The 23,707-nt window shown below is 36.3% G+C and overlaps 1 protein-coding gene across 1 annotated transcript; it reads right to left on the bottom strand.

Annotated features, from left to right (window-relative positions):
• Positions 1 to 315: 315 nt before the first annotated feature.
• Positions 316 to 21,948, bottom strand: LOC138323505 (heparan sulfate glucosamine 3-O-sulfotransferase 6-like). Its single transcript, XM_069268158.1, has 2 exons — positions 20,066 to 21,948; positions 316 to 967 (listed from the first exon to the last, which is right to left on the bottom strand). The coding sequence occupies exons 1-2, from the start codon at positions 20,668 to 20,670 to the stop codon at positions 340 to 342; spliced, it is 1,233 nt and encodes a 410-aa protein (XP_069124259.1). The 5' UTR covers positions 20,671 to 21,948; the 3' UTR covers positions 316 to 339.
• Positions 21,949 to 23,707: the final 1,759 nt, after the last annotated feature.

Here is a 23,707-nt window from a genome sequence, read left to right as displayed (position 1 = left end):
AAAGCTCTATAAAGTGGTCAAGAGGCCTATTGTGGCAAGGAAGAATGTACAACGCAAATAAGCTGTTCCTCCTACAACTACAGACACTTACATAAAACATAACATACAAGTGATCCCTTCCTTTATCGATCCTAGCTACCAATAAGACGTTAAACATTACAATGAATGAAATAATCTAAGCGATAAGGACAAACATTGGGGTGAGCAATCCAATCATAAGAGTGATGAAGAAATTGATCTTTGCTTTGAAGGCTTTGAAAAGCTGATCCCCATTAATCAAGTATACTATTGAATGAAGAAACGTTAACAACGATGCCATTTCAAAATAACAAGTTTTCTTTAATTATTATCATCCCATCCAAAATCTACACCCGTAATTTCGTAAAACCGTTTATTGAACGGTCGATAAAAGTCCCTGAGACGCTTTATAAGGCGTGGCGTTACACTAGGGTAATGTTTTGACCCGCTAACCCCCACACATCTCGGCTTTCCATGTCTTTCATGCTTCTTCACACATGGAAAACCACGAGTCCTGTTAAAATACAAATGTTTCGAGGTAATCATTCGTTTGAGCCCGAGAAATTCCTGTACTTTTGCTATTTCGCCGGCCGGATCTTCCACAAGTCTCTCTCCGCTGACAAAGTGGAATTGATTCAAGGAGAAATATTTCAGCCACCGTACAAGGCTTTTAGAATACACACCGTTACACAGAACTGACCACGACGTGTCTACCAATCCTGTGGCGTTATTGAGAAAGGCCAGGTCCTCAAACGAACCAATATCGGAATGTTTAGACGCCAACTGAACGTATTCGGATAACGCCCGAGAGACAGGGTCCCGAACGACAACTATCAGTTTTATATGTTTGGCCATTCGATGCACCTTTTCCGGGACACCTTTGATGACGTAATAACTGGGAGTCTTTTCTATGGTCATCTGGCTGCTTAACGTGGATGGCATTTGTTTTCTGAAAAAGAAGAAAGGGAACAAACGGTTAGATAACATTTATATCATAAATAAAATGGGTTCTCAAACATATATGTGTAAGTTTTCTTTTTTTAATTGATTTAACGAATTGAAATTGCTTTACGGGGATCATTTACGATGACGGACACAGAAATAAGAAAATAGGCGTAAGCTCATCTTACAGAATATAGCTGTACATTTCCGTAGAATGCTTTAACATCAATTTAATGTTACCGGTTCATTAATATCATATTTTTTGTATTATTATGATAATATGGAGCACTGATAAATATGAACTAGTACTACATATTTCAAAACCAAATAAAAAGATGAACTAATGAAATTGTTGAATCAGTTCAAAAATCTTTTAAGTGAACAATTATCTGGATTTGGATGATTAAACACTATTCAGTTCTTTCAGGGCTGACGAGTTAGTATTGCTATATGAGTGATGTTGACGCGTCAGCTATGGTTTAATTACGTCTGCATTTCAGATAGCGACATACAAACTGACAGCAAGGATGATATAATGAGGTATAATGACAATCAAAATTGAGATGTCAATGGTTGATTTAAAAAAAATGGTGTTGTTATGGTAGAAGAAAATGTTGTGTTGGTGGCGATGATGATGATGATGATGATGATAAGCAGCAGGAGGAGGAAGGTAATTCAGTGTTCAATGATTCCAAGATCCCAATTAAAAGTGCCTGATATTTTCTAAATATGTTAAAAATATCACAAGATGTCTCGGAAACAATAACCTCATTATTCTTAATGACACAATTAATTCAATGAAGTGATCACATTAAGTCTTTCAGATTATTTACTATTCTATTAATATCTTTATGTTCAATCTTTTATAATCAATTAACGTCCTATCAACAGCTATGGTCATGTAAAGAAGGCTTCCCATGTATGCGGTATTGAGTGTATGTTGTGCGAGGTGTGTGTTTTTGGAGACTGCGGTATATTCATGTTATGTTTGAAGACAAACAACCTCTATCACAGGAAGACATAACATCAGTATACCGCAGTCTCCCAAGTCACGACTACAGACCATTGATTGTGCTTAAATATTAGTAACACTTGATAATACCATAAAACCTCGCTTTACGATCACTACGGGCGTCTGTATTTCGGCTACTCGAGGCGACCAGGCGGACATACTTAGTTCGACTGTAGTGTTTATCATGTTTTATAGTCGACTGTCATGGTAAATCACGATTTCCACTTCCTTCGAGTGTCGCAGACTAGATACACTCTCGCGAGAGCCGCTGTCATTATTGAATATAGCTAGCCACTTCTGGTCACAAGCCAATCGTGTGTAAATCCAATATCATAGCCTCTGATGTGAATACAGCAGTATTATAGGTAATGCACAATGTTACGTAATTTCTACAGTTCTCTCTAATAGCATCACAGCATTTCCTTCATCTGGGTAACTAGATCCCAAACTACTACAACAAAAAGTTATCAAATAATGCGTCCCTCTGGTAACCATATTGTTTTGACCCCATCAGTTTGACCAATAGATCTACAATAATAGCAGTTTCTAGAGTTGTGACCTTTATTATGCAACACAGAACGTACGATCATCTATTCCATATGTTAGAAGTCAAAAGTTTGTCCATTATTTCATATCATTGACAATATAAATCTCGGATCATATACGTGTACAGAGAGAATATTCTACAATCAGTAGGAATATCATACCGTTAACAAGACATTTTTAGATTTATTTCTCTCTGAATTTTACATATACATGTATATCCAGTTGTTATGGAATGCTGTTACAACGGCAACACAGCGCAAAAATGACAGCTAAATAACTGGGTTGACATTTTGTAATGGTATTGAGAATGCATAGCAAAATACTATCATTTGTACCGTGTTGGAAAACTTCACTGTATACATCAATTGAATATTCGAATTACGCAATTGTCCATATTCAGGTAAAAGAGATCGAGCTTGCTATGGTTTATATGTTGTCAGACAGAGATCGAGGTATAAAAATGTCATCCTTGTTAAGATCATGTTCCACTATCGCCAAACTAACGATGTTTATATAAACTGTTTACCCATAACTGATGTTAACATTAATCATGCTTTACTATGCAAAATAAAGATATAAATGGACTTCGCAAAATTTAATTTAATATTCATTATCGCATTTTCTGCAATACAGCGTTAAATAATATCTATACTAAGTAATACCTGCAATTGATCTGATAAAATCTAACCAAAGATATGTGTTTCACGAAACATCCACGCGACACATTGTATTTAGAATACTAACACGCCCTGTCAACAATTAGAGCAACCACACGCGCTTTGACGTAGCAAATCAAAATAACGAGATGCCTGACGATGGACACGTGTAACAGCGCGTCTGCAGTTCTTATTAAGTAGGAAGAGTGGTTGTTTTTTATTTACGTAACTTATCATCCCCAATCATTTACATGCTGAGTAGCGATAACCATACATTACAGACATTAGCACGTAGACGGATGTCTCGCGCTCCTCGCGTTCAGTGTTCCCTTTACTCATATAGTCCAGCCCTTATCATAAATACCAAAAACATATGGTCCATACTTTTTATAGAACCTTTATCTCACAAAATCCCTGTCCATATCGCCAGAATACCAACGTTTATGTAGAAACTGTTTACTCATATTTTGCGTCTAGATTGGCATCAAATTACGAGTAAAGTTGGGGGGGGGGGAGGGAATAGAACCAAGGCAGTGATTTGGGGTCGGTTTGATTGGGATTATTTCTGTTGGTTTCCAAGTGTTTTGGTGGTGGTGAATATCGCTTGTGTTCAGTAGCTTGCAAATGATGTAGGAGTGTATTTATTCTTCGATATTGCTTCCAATACTTCAATTTGTTGAGGTTAATATGGTGGATCCCAAGAGTTATTATTGAAGATTCTACTAAGGCGCTATAAACCAAAATATAAACCGAATCAGAGGTCATTGAGTATTAGTTTTATGAGTATTTGATGTACAAAAGCGATGGTCATAGAACACCATCCTGATGAACTCTGCATGGTGTCCTTAGTTTGGGCAGTGGAGTATTGCCCTGGTGTTGTCATAATAAGTAATATTAACTGTATTAACTTTTTTAAATGGTTTCACGTTACCGTAAATTAGAACATATCTATAATATTTTGGATTCAACAACCATCTGTCTATGCTACCAGAAGAGTTGCATTAATTGATATATCTTATCTCGTCAGCATTATACAGACCTAGATACATAAAAACGCCATTTTATCCTAGTGTTGTTCTACTATCGTCCTCTGAAGATGTTTATCATAAACTGTTATAACCTATATCTGATATTTACTTAAAGATGCTCCACCGCCGACAGAACATAAATGATATTAATCATTGGAACTATAATTAGTGTTTAATCGTGTATATATATGCCTAATTAACACAAAAAAATAATATAAAATAATTTGCTTCGCCTTCGATGCATGCGCAATCAGTACTTCATTCCATATAGGATATAGTGTCACAGCATTTTTTCGGGATGCAATTAAATATTTTTTCATTTTTTTTAACTTGAAGTAAAATTAAGAAGCTCAAACTTTTCAATGGTGGTAATGGTGTAAAGTAAGTAACTTTTGTAACTGAAGAAAAATACTAAATCGTCTGCTCCTGTTTTTTAAAGTGAAAAATACCATTTGTCAGCGGTGGAGCATCTTTCAGTGATGCTAACAAAAGAGTTGCATTGATTGGTACCATATTTGACATAATGTCAACCTTGTGGTATTGTAAGCAATCCATAATTTTGGAAGGTGGATGCTTTGTTTGTCTCAAAGATAAGATTCAACAACCTAACATAGAATTGATTCATAGACTTAACACTCAATTTAAACGATATAACAGAATGTTGCAGATAATGCTTTTCCCTGTCTAAACAAATGTTTAAAAGCCAATGAAATGTAATTTTAATACCGACGTGACTCGCAAAACTCTTTTGATATAATAATATAAGCACTGTGTCTATAAACCTACGCCAATCTTCGAATCACATCGGCGACATAGAGACGTCGGTAAGGTATCATTAATTAATAGCGCATTGGTAATCAGCAAAAACGTATTTACAAAAAGAAACATATTATACGTCAAATATTTGATATGGCAAGATCAAGGCGCCTGAACATCTCTCTGCTGATGAGAAACTTAATTATCTAACTTATGTATACATTTGCCTTCCGCTATCTCTTGTACAGTACACTAGAACACAAGACTCTAACTGTACAGCACAGAAATGGCAAATCTTAGTATGCAAATTGAAACCATTTATTCATTTGCGTGTTTAACCATCTACTTTTCTTCCTCTGATTTCTTAAGTGCCAAAGATTTAAATGTACATGAAGTTTCAATTGGACCTATGTGAGTGTTGGAACTCGCGGCAAGACCGTAGAGTAAACAAGCGAGTTTTTATGAAAGGTTTTCAACATAGTTGCTGGGAATGGCATAAATAAGAGATAGTCTATCTGCTGTAGTGGATAGTGTTTCTAACAACGCCTAGATTGATGTCATTTGTTTTCACATGAAAGCAAAAAAAAAAATAAAATAAAAATAAAAAAAAAAAATAGCATCGTGTTGTGAAATAACATATGTAACTCATGTTGCTAATTATGGGATATAACCGCCAATCAACTCGCGTTTTGCTGTCATCCAAAATCTGATAGATAGGCGATTTCAATTTCCTCTACTTCCGCATTACCAACTATCCTGGCCGATTTGACATGTATATGTCCCAATCGATAGAATCCTCGCTATCTGTTAAAGTACCAACATATTGATTTTTAGAGATCATGATCGTGTAACTGATATTTGATGATGAAAAACTCGTTGTTTTATTTGAGATTTGTTATCAAACAGACATTATTCTCATCATTATATCACATTATCTGTACATATATATGTACATATCAAAACATTACACCGTAAAGACGTTACTTCATTACACAGTACATACACCATCATTATTTTTGTTACTTCACACACGCAGGGACACCATATACACGGAAGACCCTCCTTAAACCGCTCTGATTGTTAATAGGATGTTAATCTAACACACCAAACCCAAAATTCGTCACAGACTTGTCAATCCCAGAGATAGCGACATGGTTAAGGTGTCTGATAATCTACTGCATTTAGTAACTCTCAACCTAGCCGTTTTGTTGACGTTATGGTTAAGGTGACTGTCTTTCTACTCTGAAATCTCAGCATAACATTTTGGTAGCTTAATAGAACGTTCAACTGTTAGTCTTTCTACCACTTTCTTTTAACTTTTAATGAATTGGTGGCTCAAGATGTCTCCATTCGCCTTCACATTAGTTGGTTGAAAGGGCATAACGTCTTATCAACAGCTAATGCCATTTTAAGACATAGCATTCTCTGCAATATGTTGCCTGTGTAGATGTATATATGTTTTGGAGGGATGCGGTATGTGGAAATATGTTGGGGTTTTGTGTAATATTGATCTTAGCCCATCAATACTCTACACCTTTGAGATGACACCCATTGAAGAAAGGTACACAGACATTTTTTTACTTGAAACTTTGACATCAGTAAACCAAGAAATGAACTTAACTAAAATTATACCTAAAGTTGACCAGGCATTTTTACTATTGATTATGCCATCAGCGAATTTGTATGTGGATTTCTCGTAAATGTCAGGTTGGGAAATACAATCTTAATTGTACAATGTAACAGTTTATAAAATCAATCGTATCTCAATTGAAATGAAAATCAAGCTGCCCAAAATAACACAAACCTAGTAATATTAAAACTCCTGCCAGTCCCTACCATTAACAATGCAGATACCCTTTCTCTCGTACATATTTCCACAAATAATCCATATCATTTTTCTCTGGATATAAATATGGTCTACGACCAAGGCGTTTTTCATCTAGCTGTCAAATGTTTCTTCTCACTATCGACAACATCCAAAGCATTTTATCTGACTGCCTAAGTGATCGTTACATTTGTCTATATCACATACTTATTTTCCTTTCCACACCAGAAATGTTTTAGTTCTTACTTGATATCATGCTCATTTAAAAACATATTGACGGGACATAGAGAATATTTCCGAAGGTTCACTTTCGCCTTATATCAAATAAAACACGTGCACCCCGAAATGAATTCACTAAGAAATGATGAAAACAAGACAAAACCATTTTGGACGTAACAGTCACGACATGACGATACTACAAACTTACACGTGTCCTTGTGTGCACGTGTATGAACATAATGGAAGTCGCCAAATTTAGAAGAAACGCGCACCTTTTTTTCTTTTTTTTCAAGACATTAAATTCACGATCACTGATTCGGGATTTATCATTAGCTATGGTATGCATCGACAGCTGGTACAATCTGACATATTCATTAGAGGTTTTCGATGAGGCGATTTTCAGAAGAAAAAATAACACCGTAGTCTTTCCCAAATTGGTTCAGAGATACGGAGATGTGAGTTTATTTATAGTTCTCGTTAAGAATGTGGAAGGAACGCTGGAGTATGCAGGAGTAACAGACCTATAAAACAAAATAACCTTCAGGCCGGAATGTCAGAACTCTGGCGAACCTGCTTAATGAGAGACAGCGAAACACCTGGAGAACTCGTCCGACCGGGGTCTGTATCTGGACACTCTATTAGCTTTGTCTGGGATCTACATTATCACTGCTGACGTGGTTAGAATAAAGAAACATGGCTTTATCAGTGTGTATGTATATTGTACCTGTCGGCCCGTTGTTTGTTCAGTGTGGTTGTGATGTTTGTTTCGTGAATCACCAAGAATTAACAAATACTTCATTTAGCCATTCTTTGATTTATTTGATGGCAACATATTTTCGCAAAAGAAAACTGTGTAAAACTTGCAGGAGATTTTGAAATGAGAATTTAAGATTATAATATAGATGAACTAAAGAGGTTTTAATATTTATCAATTATGGACCTTTGCTGAGGTCTGCATACTGTTATACCCAAGTAGAATTTATATTAAGATAATAATAATCTCTTTTCGCGATTTCAACAACAATCAATTGATATCGAACTTAAATTAACTAAGCATAATGCATGAAATACATTTTCATTTGATTTCAATTATGACGATTAATGGATTTCAATTTATATTTACAATTCCAATCTCTACGACAATGCAACTTACACAAGCAATGGAATACCGAACCTTCCGATTATGCACTTACTATAGATGTCAAATCGAATGGCAAAGTTCGGCTATAACGAAACTAATTCCAAGGTAATTTTCTGGTAAGAATTCGCTGATGGAGAGTTGAGTGTTGCAAAGACGTGGTAAGTCGTTGAAGGAATGCCCGTTTAAAAGGTATAGAGCTAAAAGAAGTCTACAGGATAAAAGGGTTATAACGAGATTGATTGACAGACACGGGACAGCTCAACTCCCGAGAAGGGTCAAAGTCCCGAAAGCGGTTAAAAGCTCACAGATGGGTGCCAAAATATTGTTTTTGAAGATGGAAATAGTTTCTTTTACTTCCTACAACCCCACCAGGAACGACAGGCCATAGTGTGTTATTAATAATAAATATAGTGCTTTGGTATTTCTGTACCTTGATTTAAAGTTAATGGTTTACTTTGCTCTTAAAATGTTGACCAAGCCAAGGTTAGTTCGAAAGTTGTCAACGAAATGTTTACAAAATATCACAGATTTCAATGTTACTCAATGAAGATGTTAATCTGAACCTATTTTAATTTTCTGACTGAAATACGTGACATTGTTGTACAAATGGATCAAAACCAATGAAATACGAACACCTTTAGAAAGAAGCCCTCCCTCTTTATCATATGTATACCCACACATAAAATATATCTTTGCATGTTTCTGAAATGTAATGTCCTTTGAAAAGAAAGGCTGCGGTGAATTACAACCTTCATGTTTAACCTTTACGAAGAGGGAAGGAAGTTAATTCTCCCGAGATTTCTACTAGTACATTTAGCGTTTTCAGTAACAGTAAAGTCATTCCTAGTCAATATCATAGTAAAACCTGAAGAGTGTGAGACAACAGATGAGATAGTTAGCCTGGTCCTTTGTACATAAAAATAATCCAATAACGATACACTGTGTGGCATTGAAGATTGGCGTGGTTCTCTGTATTCTTTAGAGTCTCTAAGTTCTGTGAATGCTCCTGAAATGCCATCAGTTGTTTTGCTATTACATATTCCGGGGATTGATACAACGACAGAGATAGCGGCGAGCCCTGGATGTATGCATGTTGTACAAGGAACATTATATTTGCATATTCAGTTTTCAGTTTGCTTTTTATAACTATTCATAATATAGTATATATATATTGTAAACAAAATATAAAGAGAAGCTTGTCTCAAGTAAACAGGCGCTTGACAATGAACAATCGCAAAAAAGATTGGTTGGTTTGTTGAGTTTATTATCATCTTACTAACAGCCATGGTCATCCCAGGCCTCCTGTGGTTTGCCACCTGTGTGCGGTGCGCGAGTGTTTTGGAAACATGTTCGAAGTGCACCTCTTTGTAATAGTGGAAAACTTTTGTCCTTTTTATGGCGTTGTCTTACTGAATGTTAGAGACACAGACTTAGCACAGCCATCTCACAGACATCTGCGGTTAGTTCTGAATGTAGAAGTACTTCATTGTATTCACATATATACGTAGACGGACGCGTACTCAGGGCTGTATGAAAATAAACTGTTATTGTATTTGATTACAAGATACTTACTACTTAGTATTTATAAAACCGTTACAGGTAATAGTTTAGTTCTTCACTAATGTTATCACTAGTGTATTGTAATGAACAGGACTTGACCATATGTTTAGGTATACGTATGAGACGAACCCCAAGTACATGTTCGTCTAAGTGTATGTAGTGCGTCTACGCTCAGAACTGGATTTGTCTAATATTAGGAGGTAACATAAGTCTAAAGTATTTACCACATTTATTAAAGATGCCCCACCGCTGTCAAATGGTATTTTTTCACTATGAAAAACAGGAGCAGACGATTTAGTATTTTTCTTCAGTTACAAAAGTTACTTACTTTACAACATTGTCACCATTGAAAAGTTTGAGCTTCTAATTTTACTTCAAGTTAAAAATATGAAAAATAATTAATTGCATCCAGAAAAAAAATCCGTGTCACTATATTCTATATGAAAGGAAGTACTGATTGCGCATGCACCAAAGGCGAAATGAATTATTTTATATCATTTTTGTGTTAATTATACATATATATACACGATCAAACACCAATTATTGTTCAACTGAGGAATATCATTTAATCTTTGTCGGCGGTGGAGCATCTTTAATTAAATATATTCTAATTGTAAAATGTAAGACACTATATAACGTATTATTATCGTCCAAGGTAAGGAAATAGAGAATTTATAGTGCGGTATCACTGAAATGACATGTAAACATGGTATCAATGTACCCTATTAACATGAATCATGTGTTACATGTATAGTGGTAATATCCAGTTTAAAAGTCCTTAATTGGGTCACATATATCAAATATAAATTGTTGTTGATATCGGTGTCATAGTAAATGTACAAAAGTATTCATCACTGAAGATTTTCTCTGTACGATTTCTTCATTTTGACGTAGTTTTTTTCAACGATTGCGTAGAGTTTGCTTTCATAACTTTATTTTGTCTTAACTTTGTAAACATCAGTATTTAGTAACACACATAAAAACGCCAGTTCTCTCTTTATCCATGACGATGAAGTCGACTTATTTCAGGGAAAGGTAGGACTACGGTATAGCTTTTGTTGCAAACTATGTCGGAATAAACAAAAAATTATAATTCTTCACCTGGATGTAAAATTTCATTAAAACAATGAGCCCCGCAGTTGGAATAAAACCAAAATACATCAAGGTCAAAGTAACAATTATTCAAGTATAACTTTAAATATATGTGAGTACTGATAAACTAAAAAACAGCATGTAACAAAAAGAAGCTGGGCTTTGGTATTTTTGACTAAGTTTTTATAATAACAGAAAAGAAATAAAAAAATGAAGGTCCGCAACAGCAAAAGGCACAACTAGAGCACTTTTCTGATATACAGAAAGTTTCATGGAGCTGTGTTAAACAGTTTTTGAGTTATAGTCCGGAAACAAAAGGAAACAGTAATTTGGTATTTTTGACTATGTGTTTCTATGGTAACGGAAAATATCCAAATATAGACGATCCGCAATAGCAAAAAGAACAACTAAGGCACTTGTTTGATATATACAGAAAGTTTAAAGAGCTGCGTTGAACGGTTTTTGAGTTAGAGCCCGGAAAAGGATCTCGTGCGGACAGACGGACGTAGCCCAAAACAATATCCCTCGCAAACGCGTTTCGCGAGGGATAATAACTAAAGTTGTGAAAATGAAAAGACAACCAGGAAGTATCACTGAAAACCTGTGAAAATAAATACGAAACATGTTAGGGAAATATTTATTGCATTTTTGTGTTGTTTGCTCAACGGAATAAGATTATCTTTCTCGCTCTGTATTGCTCGACCCCTGCCAGGCACCGAAGCACTAACTAACCATGTTCGCACTAACCTTTGATGCGTATACCCTACAACACTACACAAAACCCGTACTCGATTCCGGATGAAGATATGTCTCTTTGTACCGAATGAACTTGACGATAATGTCTATAACTCAGTGCTACATATTTATTGTAGATAAGTAAACGTTTCTGGTCTGTTCCTCATGCTTTAATGAATGCTGTCTTGACTAAATACCGTCAGCAAAGACAACGGCACAAACCGCACTGACGAAACCTTGGACTCGTACAAGTAGGCGGGACGGTTCATCCAGCTAACTCTTTGTTGATAATCAATTACTTCTAAGATGCCAATTTGCTAGAGGCAATGTCTATAAGTAATGAAAGCAAACAGGAAAAAAGAGGAGATAATTAAATAACGTAGATTTGCTGCTAATGAAGAAGTCGGGCTAGGAGTATATCGGAAGGAAGCGTTCTTTTTATAGACTCTACATTTTATTTGTATAGACTGTCTGTCGCGTAGGAGAGACATCAAGGTTCATAAAACTTTATATTGATAAAGACCATTGTGTCTAGGGAAACCAGTGACATAAAAAGCTGTGTACATAAACATTGTCGGCTGTATTGACACAATTAGGTGTCTGTCTAGCTAAAGGCAGAGATACAAGGATATTTAATTATCTCTATGATAGTATTAAATCGTTGAGACAACTTCATTTTCAGTACACGATATGTTGTGGATATGATGGTAGTTACGTCGGATTGTTCTCGTGAGAAAAAAAAAAAAAATAGTCACTGATACTATATAATTACATGTCTTGCTATGGACCGCTTTCGATGACATTATGGTACTGATATAATTCGCCAAATCATTTTATTTAGTTTACCAGATAAATGTTACTTATTTATTTTTATACTCATTTTTATGTATAAAAAATAAAAATAAAACACGACTTGTGACTTACGTCAGATTTAATTTTTTTAGACTCAAGAACACGAAAGATGCCAACTAAGACACGATAATATCTTTCAAAAAACAGTAAATCAAATTTAGTTCGCTTGAACGCTCGTAATTAGTCCCGTTCAACCATACTCTTGCTGTCTACACATACTAAAATACGCAATCAAACATTTGAATGAATTCGACAAACTCATAATTTGATAGACAAAATAGATCAGCACAAGAAAGATGGCGGCGTTTCTCTACGGCATTAAATCATTGATACATGAACGGAGATTGGCTATCGTGACATGGGACAACTTAGACAGATGTATCTTGGTATGCATGGAAGCGGTGTTTCGTGACGGGAGACAACATGAGATCTACTTTCTAAGAATCAATGAGCGATTCTGCCAGACACTGCCATTTCGCGTGAAAGTTGTCTAAAATAAGGACCGTGCCAAGTCACTGTATGTAAAGGTGAAGTATCATATCCTGTTATCATAGCCATCTTGTGCAACACTGCGGCAGCAATTGTTCCAATATATCACTTCGTGGTCCCTGCCAGACAATGCAACGTCATTGCGAAAGGGGCCACACTGCATCGTATTATTGGACGTTCTTTTTGACAAGCATTTCTTTAGCGGAAAAAATAATGTTGCCATATGTCATCTGCATGAAGGATTTTCATTGGCTAAAACAAGAGCAAAAAAGCAATGAAATTTAAAAATCAACCAATAAGATTCGGTCTGTAGTTTTCATCTCGTCATTCAGTGCCATCAGGAAAGACAACTCTGCTGTTAAGAACAGATAACTCTACATTAATTAAATCTTAATTATTTTGCAGTAAACACTTGTCAAACACTATGCGTGTGTGATATACTACATGATGTATTCTTTGAAAGATAAGTGACTGCTAGTAATCAAGGTTTAATGCGACAAAACGTGGACATGCAGATAAATTTAATCAAAAAAAAATTATATTCCCGAATAGCTAGTGTTTGTAACTTTGTATACATTCTAAATACGATAAATATTTGGTGTGAAATGTGAACACAACTGATTGCGAATTCATTTACCGTACAAATGTAAAATACGGATAACATCAATTTACGTGGCAGATTGCTCGCGATCGTATGTTAACCATATAATTATGAATGTCATATTCCGGAATCGTTAGATTACAAATTGTTATGGATATTTGACAATTTACTGCTTTTTTGTCAAATGTTCTGTATTATTATTCATAATTATTACAATCAAACACTGCAGTGCAATCATTTGTACACATGCGCATTTGAAAATGTTCTTTCATATAAAAAGACCAAACCACTTTATTGTCAAAAATCAATATTCCTCTGGACAAAATATGAAAATACAATAAATACTAAGTCACAGAGATTATCCGAACATTTTGCACACGACACTGTTGTTATTGATCCGGAACTTCTGCCTCGGGATGTTTCTGATGTTATCATACGGTATTGATACGCTGACGTTGGTCGCTATATCGGCAGTAAAAATGAACATTTGGTACCTTTCTTCCGATTCTATCTGGCAAAGCTCCCGACACAAATGAGATTTTACGGAACGAGTGAGGTAGATTCTGCAGCCAGATGAAAGATTTCGGTCTATTTGCCAACAATTCATGGGCGATTTAGTTCAACAATTACTTTAGTAATTGACAAATCCAATTAGTAAATTTAATGAGCGTTGCTAGCGGAGACGAAAGACTCCATCACTTTGGTCATCAAACCTCTTTCGGAACAGTAAAACATACATTGATGCGCTTTCCAAACAATTATTAATCTATCTGAATATCTTTAAACGTGATTAATCTTTAATAACGTTAATGAGTTGTCCCTACTGAATCGATTCTGGTGAGTGGGACGATATATAGACGTCGTTCGTATGGAGCGACTATGTACTCTAGAAATAATAATGTGACCGATTTTGATTAATAGAATCTTACACGGGCCTGTCAGGTGGACAGGGATTTCTCCCATACTTCACAGGGATATCCCGCGGTTGCTAGGGAAGAGATAAATCTATCTTACACAGGGGCGGGGGCGTAAGACAGCTCACACGCGCTAGACAATAACGTGACGTCATCAATACATGCGGCGTAACTGCGCCGCGCATTGTGTATGACGTCATCAATTTTGACGCATAACAACGTTCCTGCGATAAAGGCGCGATGAAAAAGCTGGAAACCAAGTGGAATCATCATTTTTTTCTACTAAGTATGGGAGAAAAAGAATCTTACATGGGTCTGTGAAGTGGACAGGTATATCTCAACCCTTGGCAAGCCTCGGGTTGACCGGCCAAAATCTTTCACAAAATCTCACCCCAGAGTAAAGACAGGCTACACGAAATCTTTGCACGTGCCCAATAATGGTATAACGTCACGACAACAGTATCATGACGTGGCGATAATAGTATTATAACGTCACGACAACAATGAAATGACGTCACAAAGACGGCGAAGACGGCAACTCATTGAGGTCACGTCATCCTCGCTTGCACAAGTGACATGTTTATTAGAGACATAAAGTGGTGCACGGGGTAATAGAAAAAGAATCATTCACCCTCTTTGGGGTGAGACAGGAGATCTCAACCCTCGGTATAAAATTCTTAAGCTGTCAAACACTCGGCAAAGCCTCGTGTTTGAAAACATAAGAATCTTGAGATTCTCCTGTGTCATCACAATGAGAATGAAAGATTCTATTAATCTCAACCCGAGTGAAAGATTTTGACCATCAACCCTCGGCAAGCCTCGAGTTGATTAGCAAAACTCTTTCACTCGGGTATAGATATCCCGGGCCCATGTAAGATTCTTTTTTCCCACAAAACTTAAACGAAATATTGTGAAAATTCAGTCGATATCAACGTCGCTGTGCGTAAAAGTGGTCGCCGCATGTATTGGTGACGTTACTGTCTAGCTCATGTGAGCTGTCTTTTCCCTATCATTGTCTTTTCCCTAGCAACCGCGGGATAACCCTGTCAAGTATGGGGGACAACTTAGCTTTCGTCTATCCAGTCTAACGTAGTTTTATAACGGCATAAAGGCCTAGAAGCGTGTTGTGTCAAAATATGGCGACATCGAAAAAAAAAAAGAACAAGAGGTCCAGAGGACTTAACTGTTATCTGATAACCTTGGCACCAGTTGAATATGAATAGGAATTTGTAAAATGATTTTAGCATCCAACTTCTTGGAATTTGGACAGCCAGAACAATACATAACAATATTTTTTTTTTTGGGGGGGGGGGGGGGAGCTACCGTCTAAAAATAACAACACTTCCTTTAATTTTCAGCACCATTGGAACTTTGGGAATAAGTTTAAAATGTGTTTTCAAGATGGCGGTCGTGGCGGCCACCTTGGATATTGGATGGACTCAACAAATAACAACTCTTGGTCAGACCCATGTCAAGATCATTTTAGGCAAGTTTAAATCGCACTAGTAGAACTCAAGAATTTTAAAATGTGTTTTAAAGGTAGCGGCCACCTTGGATGTGGGATTCATTCGAAAAATAACAACACTTCTTAAGGACCATCTCAGGATCAGTTCGTCCAAGTTTCAGCTCAACTCCACTGTTGAATCTTGAAAAGAAGCTTACAACGTGAAAAGTCTACGGCCAGCCGACAGCCTATGTCATACGACTAAGCAATATGTATCGTTCTATTTCGTATGAAACATATTAACACAAAATAACGAGAAAAAAATCACGACATTTTGAACTATTTTTATTGAAATCATTGAAATTCCAAATAGTATAGCAATACCATTCAGCAGGTACAATGTGTACGCTGTACTCATACCCGAACCAATGTAACCCATAACAGGTAAACACATTATTGTAAAACAATTTCAGTAGTTCTAGGCAAAAGTTGCTTTACTCTTTTTATGTGTATAATGGCGGACATTTGAACATTTCACACACATTTCACTACAGTGGGCTTTTCTGGCATATCACAGCAAATCCAACTAATCTCACTTTCATTACAGCTGGTTTGTTTCCGATATATGTGCAAATTCTAATGTACTCTTAGACTGAATTTTCCCTTTAAATTACACTTGGATGTAATCAAAAACCTATCGGAGACGTAAAAGTGAGGACGTGGATTGAATCTCATCGACAGCTTGATATACACCTGTGACGCTAAGTAATGAACAGTTGGTAGCCATTAGTGTGTTCAGCAGATCATTACAGTCAGACTGTGAAGGGCTAATTTAACCAGATACTTCCAACATCGACAAATTATCGCCACTTCGTCTTAATTACGTCTGTACCGTATAACCCACCGGTCAAATAATATATATAGTAGCCATGATGAAAATGTATCACACAAATGCTTCAAAAATAGTTTAGTATTTTATTAACTATTGCCTTTTTAAGAAAAAATACTTTACATTTAAAAATGATTTTGGCTCAAGTATCGGCTATCAAGGTTATGAAATCACTTACCTATCGCTACAAACAGCTCGATTTTGTTTGCCATATCACAAGTCTTTATTAGTTAGTAAGTTATTGTTGTATCGCCTACATGACTCTCACTGTTACTAGGCATTGTCTCACCGTCTAAGGTTAATGTTCTGTCGGCGTCAATAATTTATATTAACTGGTAATCCTACTTTAAAGAACATGTCAAAAATTTAAATATAATATTTCGAAAAATATGTTACATTCAAATCAATTATTACACATACATGTATGTAGCTTTCGGCCATTTTGAAGAAAAAGACCCTTCCGTTTTGTTTACGTATCCCCACTAAGCAGTGTTCAGTACGTAGTTTATTAATCAGGCGAATTAACACAGAGTTGGAGGGCCAGGTTTATCGCGTTTTAATTGGAGACTGGCCCGGTCTCGGTGTGAAAATTTTGTCGTTCTGTGGGATTTCAGTTTAAATGAATTGTTAGCTTGACAATAACATCTCGTCCACAAAACGTTTTGATACATCAGTAATTATTAAACGTAAAATATCAATTGAAAAAATATTCTAGAATACATTTGTATGGCTCCTGACATTTAGTTATGACTTGGAAATCAGATTGATCATTTGAACAAATACTAATTTCAGTAAAGCTAACAGACCTTTGTGACATGAGATACAGTCTCTAGCTTTATCCACACGCCATCTTTCATGTAATATGTATGCCATATGTCGCGACCTCAGCCTCAGCAGCCGGGTTGATTTTATCCTAAGGAAGACCTTATTACAAGGTCGTATCCTTCATGTCTTTTTTACAAGTGATGAAAAAAGCCCGCATGCGACAGGTGGTAAGACCAAGTCACACACCACGATAATGGGACGTAAATGTTTACACAAGGAAAGACTCATCACTGCAATAAATATGGATACTACACACCTGCTCTACAATGTCATTACACACACAAAGCTGATAAAATTCACCCCTATTGCAAACAAACACCTTTTTTACATCGTGTCTTGTTATTTTGTTTGGTTTGCCAGTTTCTCATGTTCTGCTAAAAACTACACGGGATACAGTAATCTTGACTATGGCAATTTAAATACGCATCTATCTTTGTTGATAGCGAAAACCCGGAGTATCCGAAAATAACGCTTTATCTACCTATCAAATATATTGACAACCCCCATTTATGAAACATATTCAAAACACACTCTGATGAATTTATATGTATGGGATGATGTTTATAATAATTTTGTGATTATTATGAGGGTTAAACTCTATACTTAACATTGTATTCGTAAGTTGCCTTAACCACCTTTTATTTCTGAATGGCGATATAACATCAGTTTCCAGAAATGAGATGATTTGGCCATACAAACCAAACTGTATCAACGGAAGTGAGAATTTGCTATCTAAATCAACGCTATCCACTTACTTTCTATATGGTGGATTCTCAATCTCTGCCCATTAAGAATATTTCAAATGATTGATATAGCTGTAATTGAAAAAAGATCGATTTTACGATAAATACCAATATAAGTGCCGCGGTGAATCAGTCAAGTTAATCAGTCTGGTATTTACAAGCTTCGAGGGTGGTTTCCATCGTAGAGATGGCGCATATGGCACAGGAGCTTGACACCGATATCAAACTAATCGGTTATATATATATACCTTGTATATCTTTCTGGTACATTGTAAATTTTATTTCAATGGTTTTGATAGCACGAGCAATGATTCAAACGAACTCACGTTTGTACAACTATTTTCAAATGTAGTAAAGTAATATTTACATTCTACCTAGTGGTAACTCGATTTAAGTTGGTTTAACATTCTACCTACAGAAACTGGATTTTTAGTTGGATTCACTTTACCTACAAACAACTCGATTTTTAGTTGGATCAACATTCTACCTACAGAAACTCGAATTTTAGTTGGATTCACTTATACCCACAAATAACTCGATTTAAGGTTGGATTCACATTCTACCCTCAAATAACTCGATATTTAGTTGGATTCCCATTATACCTCAGATAACTCGATATTTAGTTGGATTCACATTCTACCCACAGATAACTCGATATTTAGTTGGATCCACATTCTACCCACAGATAACTCGACTTTAGGTTGGATTCACATTCTACCCACAGATAACTCGATATTTAGTTGGATTCACATTCTACCCAAGATAACTCGATATTTAGTTGGATTCACATTCTACCCACAGATAACTCGATATTTAGTTGGATCCACATTCTACCACAGATACCGATTTAGTTGGATTCACATTCTACCCACAGATAACTCGATATTTAGTTGGATTCACATTCTACCCACAGATAACTCGATATTTAGTTGGATTCACATTCTACCCACAGATAACTCGATATTTAGTTGGATTCACATTCTACACACAGATAACTCGACTTTAAGTTGGATTCACATTCTACATTCGTCATAAGGTTAAGTAAAGACTTGAGGGAATTATGTAATATTGCACAACAATGTAATATAAGTACATTCCATTATTGATTAAGTCGCTATTCGATTGGTCAAGGGAATTATCGTTGCGGAAATGTGTATAGAAATATCGATCATCGGAAGCAATAAATCCGGATAGAAATAAAATACTCCTTGGTGGGTTTCTTATGGTCTGTAACCGAACCTATCATGAACAGAACTAAAGGTGCAAAGACTATATAAAGATAAATATTGCGTTCTTTTGTCTTGCATATCAACATAAAGATATGAATTTGTACGGAAAACATTCGACTCCATCGAAAACAAATTACAAATTATCGCCACATTTCAAAACGGTATTTTAAAAACGTGTATGTTTCTCAACGTCGGCAACTGACATGAATAAATACTGTGACAACATAAGAACAAGTGAAGATACAGCTTGAAATCAATAAGCACGTCCCCGTTGCAGTTCCTTCCAATTAAGCCAACTCTAGGACATGACACTTATTAAGTCAATTAAGTGGAGTTTTTTGGGGGGTTTTAAGACACGAGTCCAAAACTGGCCAGAAAGTCAAAACATGTGCGAAATGGGAATTAGATGAAAGAACAGAAAGCAAAGACACGTTATAATTCGTAATGTTATAAACGTTAATTTTCAATGATGAAATGGAGTGTCTCGTGGTTAGTGCATGCAGGATTCTTTGAGGGAAAAACAGTAGATATATACTCAAAAATATTTACCTGTACCACTCTAATCCCTTATGGTAGTGCTTGTCAAAGAAATGAACTTCCGGCCCAGGTGCCCGTATATCCGGATGAACTCTGAGAAAGGTCAAAAGAGCCCGTGTCCCACACCTTCTAACACCAATAATTAGGGCTTTAGGCAGCCTTTTAGCGGCACCTTTTGATATCTTTTGAAGTTTACTATGTTCGTGCGACTTTTGAGCATTTTCATCGATTTTGTCATAATCGTCAACATAAAATGTATCCGTTTCCGGAATGTGTCCACTTTGCGCATGCCTGTCAGTGTCGGAGAAATCGTGTATCATATAGGCAGCTTCCGGTCCATCATCGATATCTAGAATCACATTTGAGGTTTCACGTTTCATCGGTGTGGGACGGAGAGAAATTCCGGTCATTTTCCGGACGTTGGTTGCTAATCGTGTGGTGTTTACAATACTGTGGGGAGGACCGTCATAGGACCTAGTGACGGCAGAAAGCACATTTAAAATCGCAACAAACACAACAGTACAAACTCCGCAAGCACACACAGTGGATGGTACGAGGTATTTCTTCTTACCGCGACGAAATATCCACCAAAATCGAAACTTCTTCATCTCGGACATCCTTCATCCCTACACATTAGTCCGGGACATCGTTATCCAGTCCAAGTATTTCTCAGGGACGTTCCAATATCCAATAATTCACAACTCCGGTCCGTCACAGACCGACCTAGTGTAACACGCGCTCACATTCTAGGTGCTGTAGTCAGCTTCCCAGTCGTTGTGTAAACAAAAACAATCGCTGAAACATCATAACTCTCTGGTAAGCATTCCGTCCACGTGCATCACGCGCAGCATGATCTATCAATTGTGATGTTTAATATATGCTGTGTAGACACGTATAATGGTATATATAGTTCACATTCTCTGACGTCGGGGCACAAGGAAGCAGATATCCGAAGGTTGTACGTTCACTGCCCTCCCCCGCCAAACACTGTTAGGTTTACGAGTGATTCTGTAGTGTGCTACTCGGCCACTTTGGTGTATATATGGGGAAGCACTTACGAATTTCACTGCCACACGCTGCAATCATCTAAAGAATCACTTCAAATGTTTCACTATATGCTCCTACAACGTTGCCTTCACCTCTTTGTACGAAAGCAAACAATCCATCTCAAAATACACGTGCTTATTTGAAATATTTCCTGATTATTCAGGAAACACAACCAAATTATATGATATCTTATAGCAGGTGTAGTCATTTGTAGAGTCGATTTGTTTATAAAAACATAACTTTCTATTTCCCTGTTGGCGAATCCGTTTAATTACTAATGATCCACTACATCGCGTGTAAATATTGGTTTTTCAGACACAGCAGTGACAACATAAAATGTCCCTGATGGATCTGCTTCGATACACACCATTGGTCATACTGTAGCGCGTGTACAGCACGCGCTGGACCAAACATAGACATCAAGACGCCTCAGACACATATCAATTTCCCCCAATACGCTCAGTGGTGCTGCTATACATCAAAATAAAATGTCATCGCTTTGAAATAATTCTTTCAAAATGTCGCGTTTTTATCAAAACTTGTAATAGTATAGTGTGTGCGGGAATCAAGATGTCTGTTTGTAGCTTTGTCAATAATTAAGACAATATATGGATACACGGTTGTGCTAATCTTTACAGGCCAATTTCATAAAATATGCAACAGCAAGGACATTGGCAGAGTCTGCAACACGCAAGTTTATTTCCTATCGTCTGGTTAATATAGACCGATACACGGAAACTACAAGTCATGTTTCAAACAGACGACTCGTACCACATAGACCGTGTTAATGACCACCAAAGCGCCGAAAAGTTCGTATACTCGGTGGAAGTAATATGATCAGCGGAGAAACATGCTCTATAATCCACAATAAATCTAAAACCGTCGTCCAGTTTGTTTATCTGTAAGGGTGGAAACTGACCGGCCCCTCCGAGAGGATGTTTCGAGACAGAATGAGTTCATTGGAGTGAATTGCCTTTCGCGATAGCAAGTTTATAGCTGGTATTTGACACAGCTGTACGTTCATGCAGCCCGTATCTCACAGATCAGGTTAAATATACAGCCCCCAGTATCAAACCGATAGTGGTTTTGGGCTAGGAGAAAATTATGCGTTGCTTAAAGTATTAGATTTTTTCCTAAGGTTATCAATTTCTGCGGTAATTACAACACATATACCTTGAGATGTCAAACGTCTAAACAAAAAACGCGCGCGGCGCATGCAAACTAATTACACAATGATTCCTTTTATAACAAAATGCAATTTGATTTCATTCGAACAAAGGTGCATTTTTCCTCTGGGAGTGATTTAATTACTCTCGTTAATTGTTTCGCTGGTAATGATCTATAACTAAACGTTACAGACAATGCATGCCCGCCATCAATCACTCCAACAAATATATACGTGTTATTGATTTGAACGAGCTGGTTTAATGAGTTCGTCGCCTATGTTTTTCATTGCAAACAGTTTAGATTTGGATGAAAATAGATCATATACACTATCTTCATACGTGGATGATTTTCATTCTTCCCCAAGGTAGGACGATGTGTATTCCATCGCACTGTGCCTGGTGGTCATGTGGCCGGGATAAACTATACACAGGGAATTTGATGATAACAAACAATTTTATTTAAATAACAATATTTGCTACTATATCTTTGTGGGTAGGTATTGATTGTAGCGTCATATTTTTCAGATAAAACGACGTTATTTTCGCTCAGAAAGTAATGACGTCATATTCCATATCTTAACCGTAAGGGAGAAAACTCTGATATGCAAAGAAGGCATAAAACTTGTATTGATTTTGATTATTTAATAACATCCTATTAAGGATGTATTCTTCTGAGGTTTCAGTCCCGTTGAAGTCTCGTTTCGACATTAATCAAAGAAGTTATGGGATTTTCAAAGAAAATCTATCAATATCTGTAGCAAGTTGCCAGGTGCTAATTTTGTCAAAAAAATACATTTCTATTCTTATTAAAAAAGAATTATACGTGGATTTTAAGAAATGATTCGATTGACGGCCATTTTGAAAATGTTCCTTTTTTCACTTTGCGTAGAGCCAAAGTTTTACCATTTTTTGCTTATTTTTTTTTACTTAAATTATCACTGCGTCAGTATTTTTAGCTGTATCGAGCGAATATTTGCTGTAATTCTTCACTAATTTCGCGGTATTTAAAATATTTGGCATTAATGTGAAAAGATACCTTTTTGTCATTTTATTTCAACTTTTAATGGTAATTTTAGCACTTTTATTTTTTACTAAAAAATATTGAAAAATAACAGATATTGAATTGGGGCAAAAATGTAAGATAACGGACATCCAATTTTTCGGCCTGATTTAGAAAGAACAAACTTTTCCCTATTGATAAGCAAAATATTTCCAAAAGTTTAATACCAGAACTTGGCTAAATGGCTAAATCTGGAGCATTGTAGCTCAAAATTAAGGAGTATGGGTAGCATATGTCGTTATTCTGAGAAAAATATGAGTCTTATTAATCATAACTGCTATATTTTTAAAGAAGACCACTGGAAAATAAATTTCGCAAACATCCATGCATATCAAACACCTCATTAGGAAATTATGGCTTTAATCTCCGGTGTATATGGTA

This window comes from Argopecten irradians, chromosome 5 (genome assembly GCF_041381155.1).
Source record: "Argopecten irradians isolate NY chromosome 5, Ai_NY, whole genome shotgun sequence".
Classification (NCBI taxonomy): domain Eukaryota; kingdom Metazoa; phylum Mollusca; class Bivalvia; order Pectinida; family Pectinidae; genus Argopecten; species Argopecten irradians.
This window is presented reverse-complemented; position numbering and strand designations above follow the sequence as displayed.

Bases quoted from the DNA above. Each gene is read 5' to 3' on its own strand.
- LOC138323505 (XM_069268158.1), bottom strand. From the start codon at position 20,670: ATGTCCGAGATGAAGAAGTTTCGATTTTGGTGGATATTTCGTCGCGGT. The intron at 968-20,065 runs GTAAATATTTTT...CTTCTTTTTCAG, and splicing joins AAGGGATTAGAGTGGTACAG to AAAACAAATGCCATCCACGT.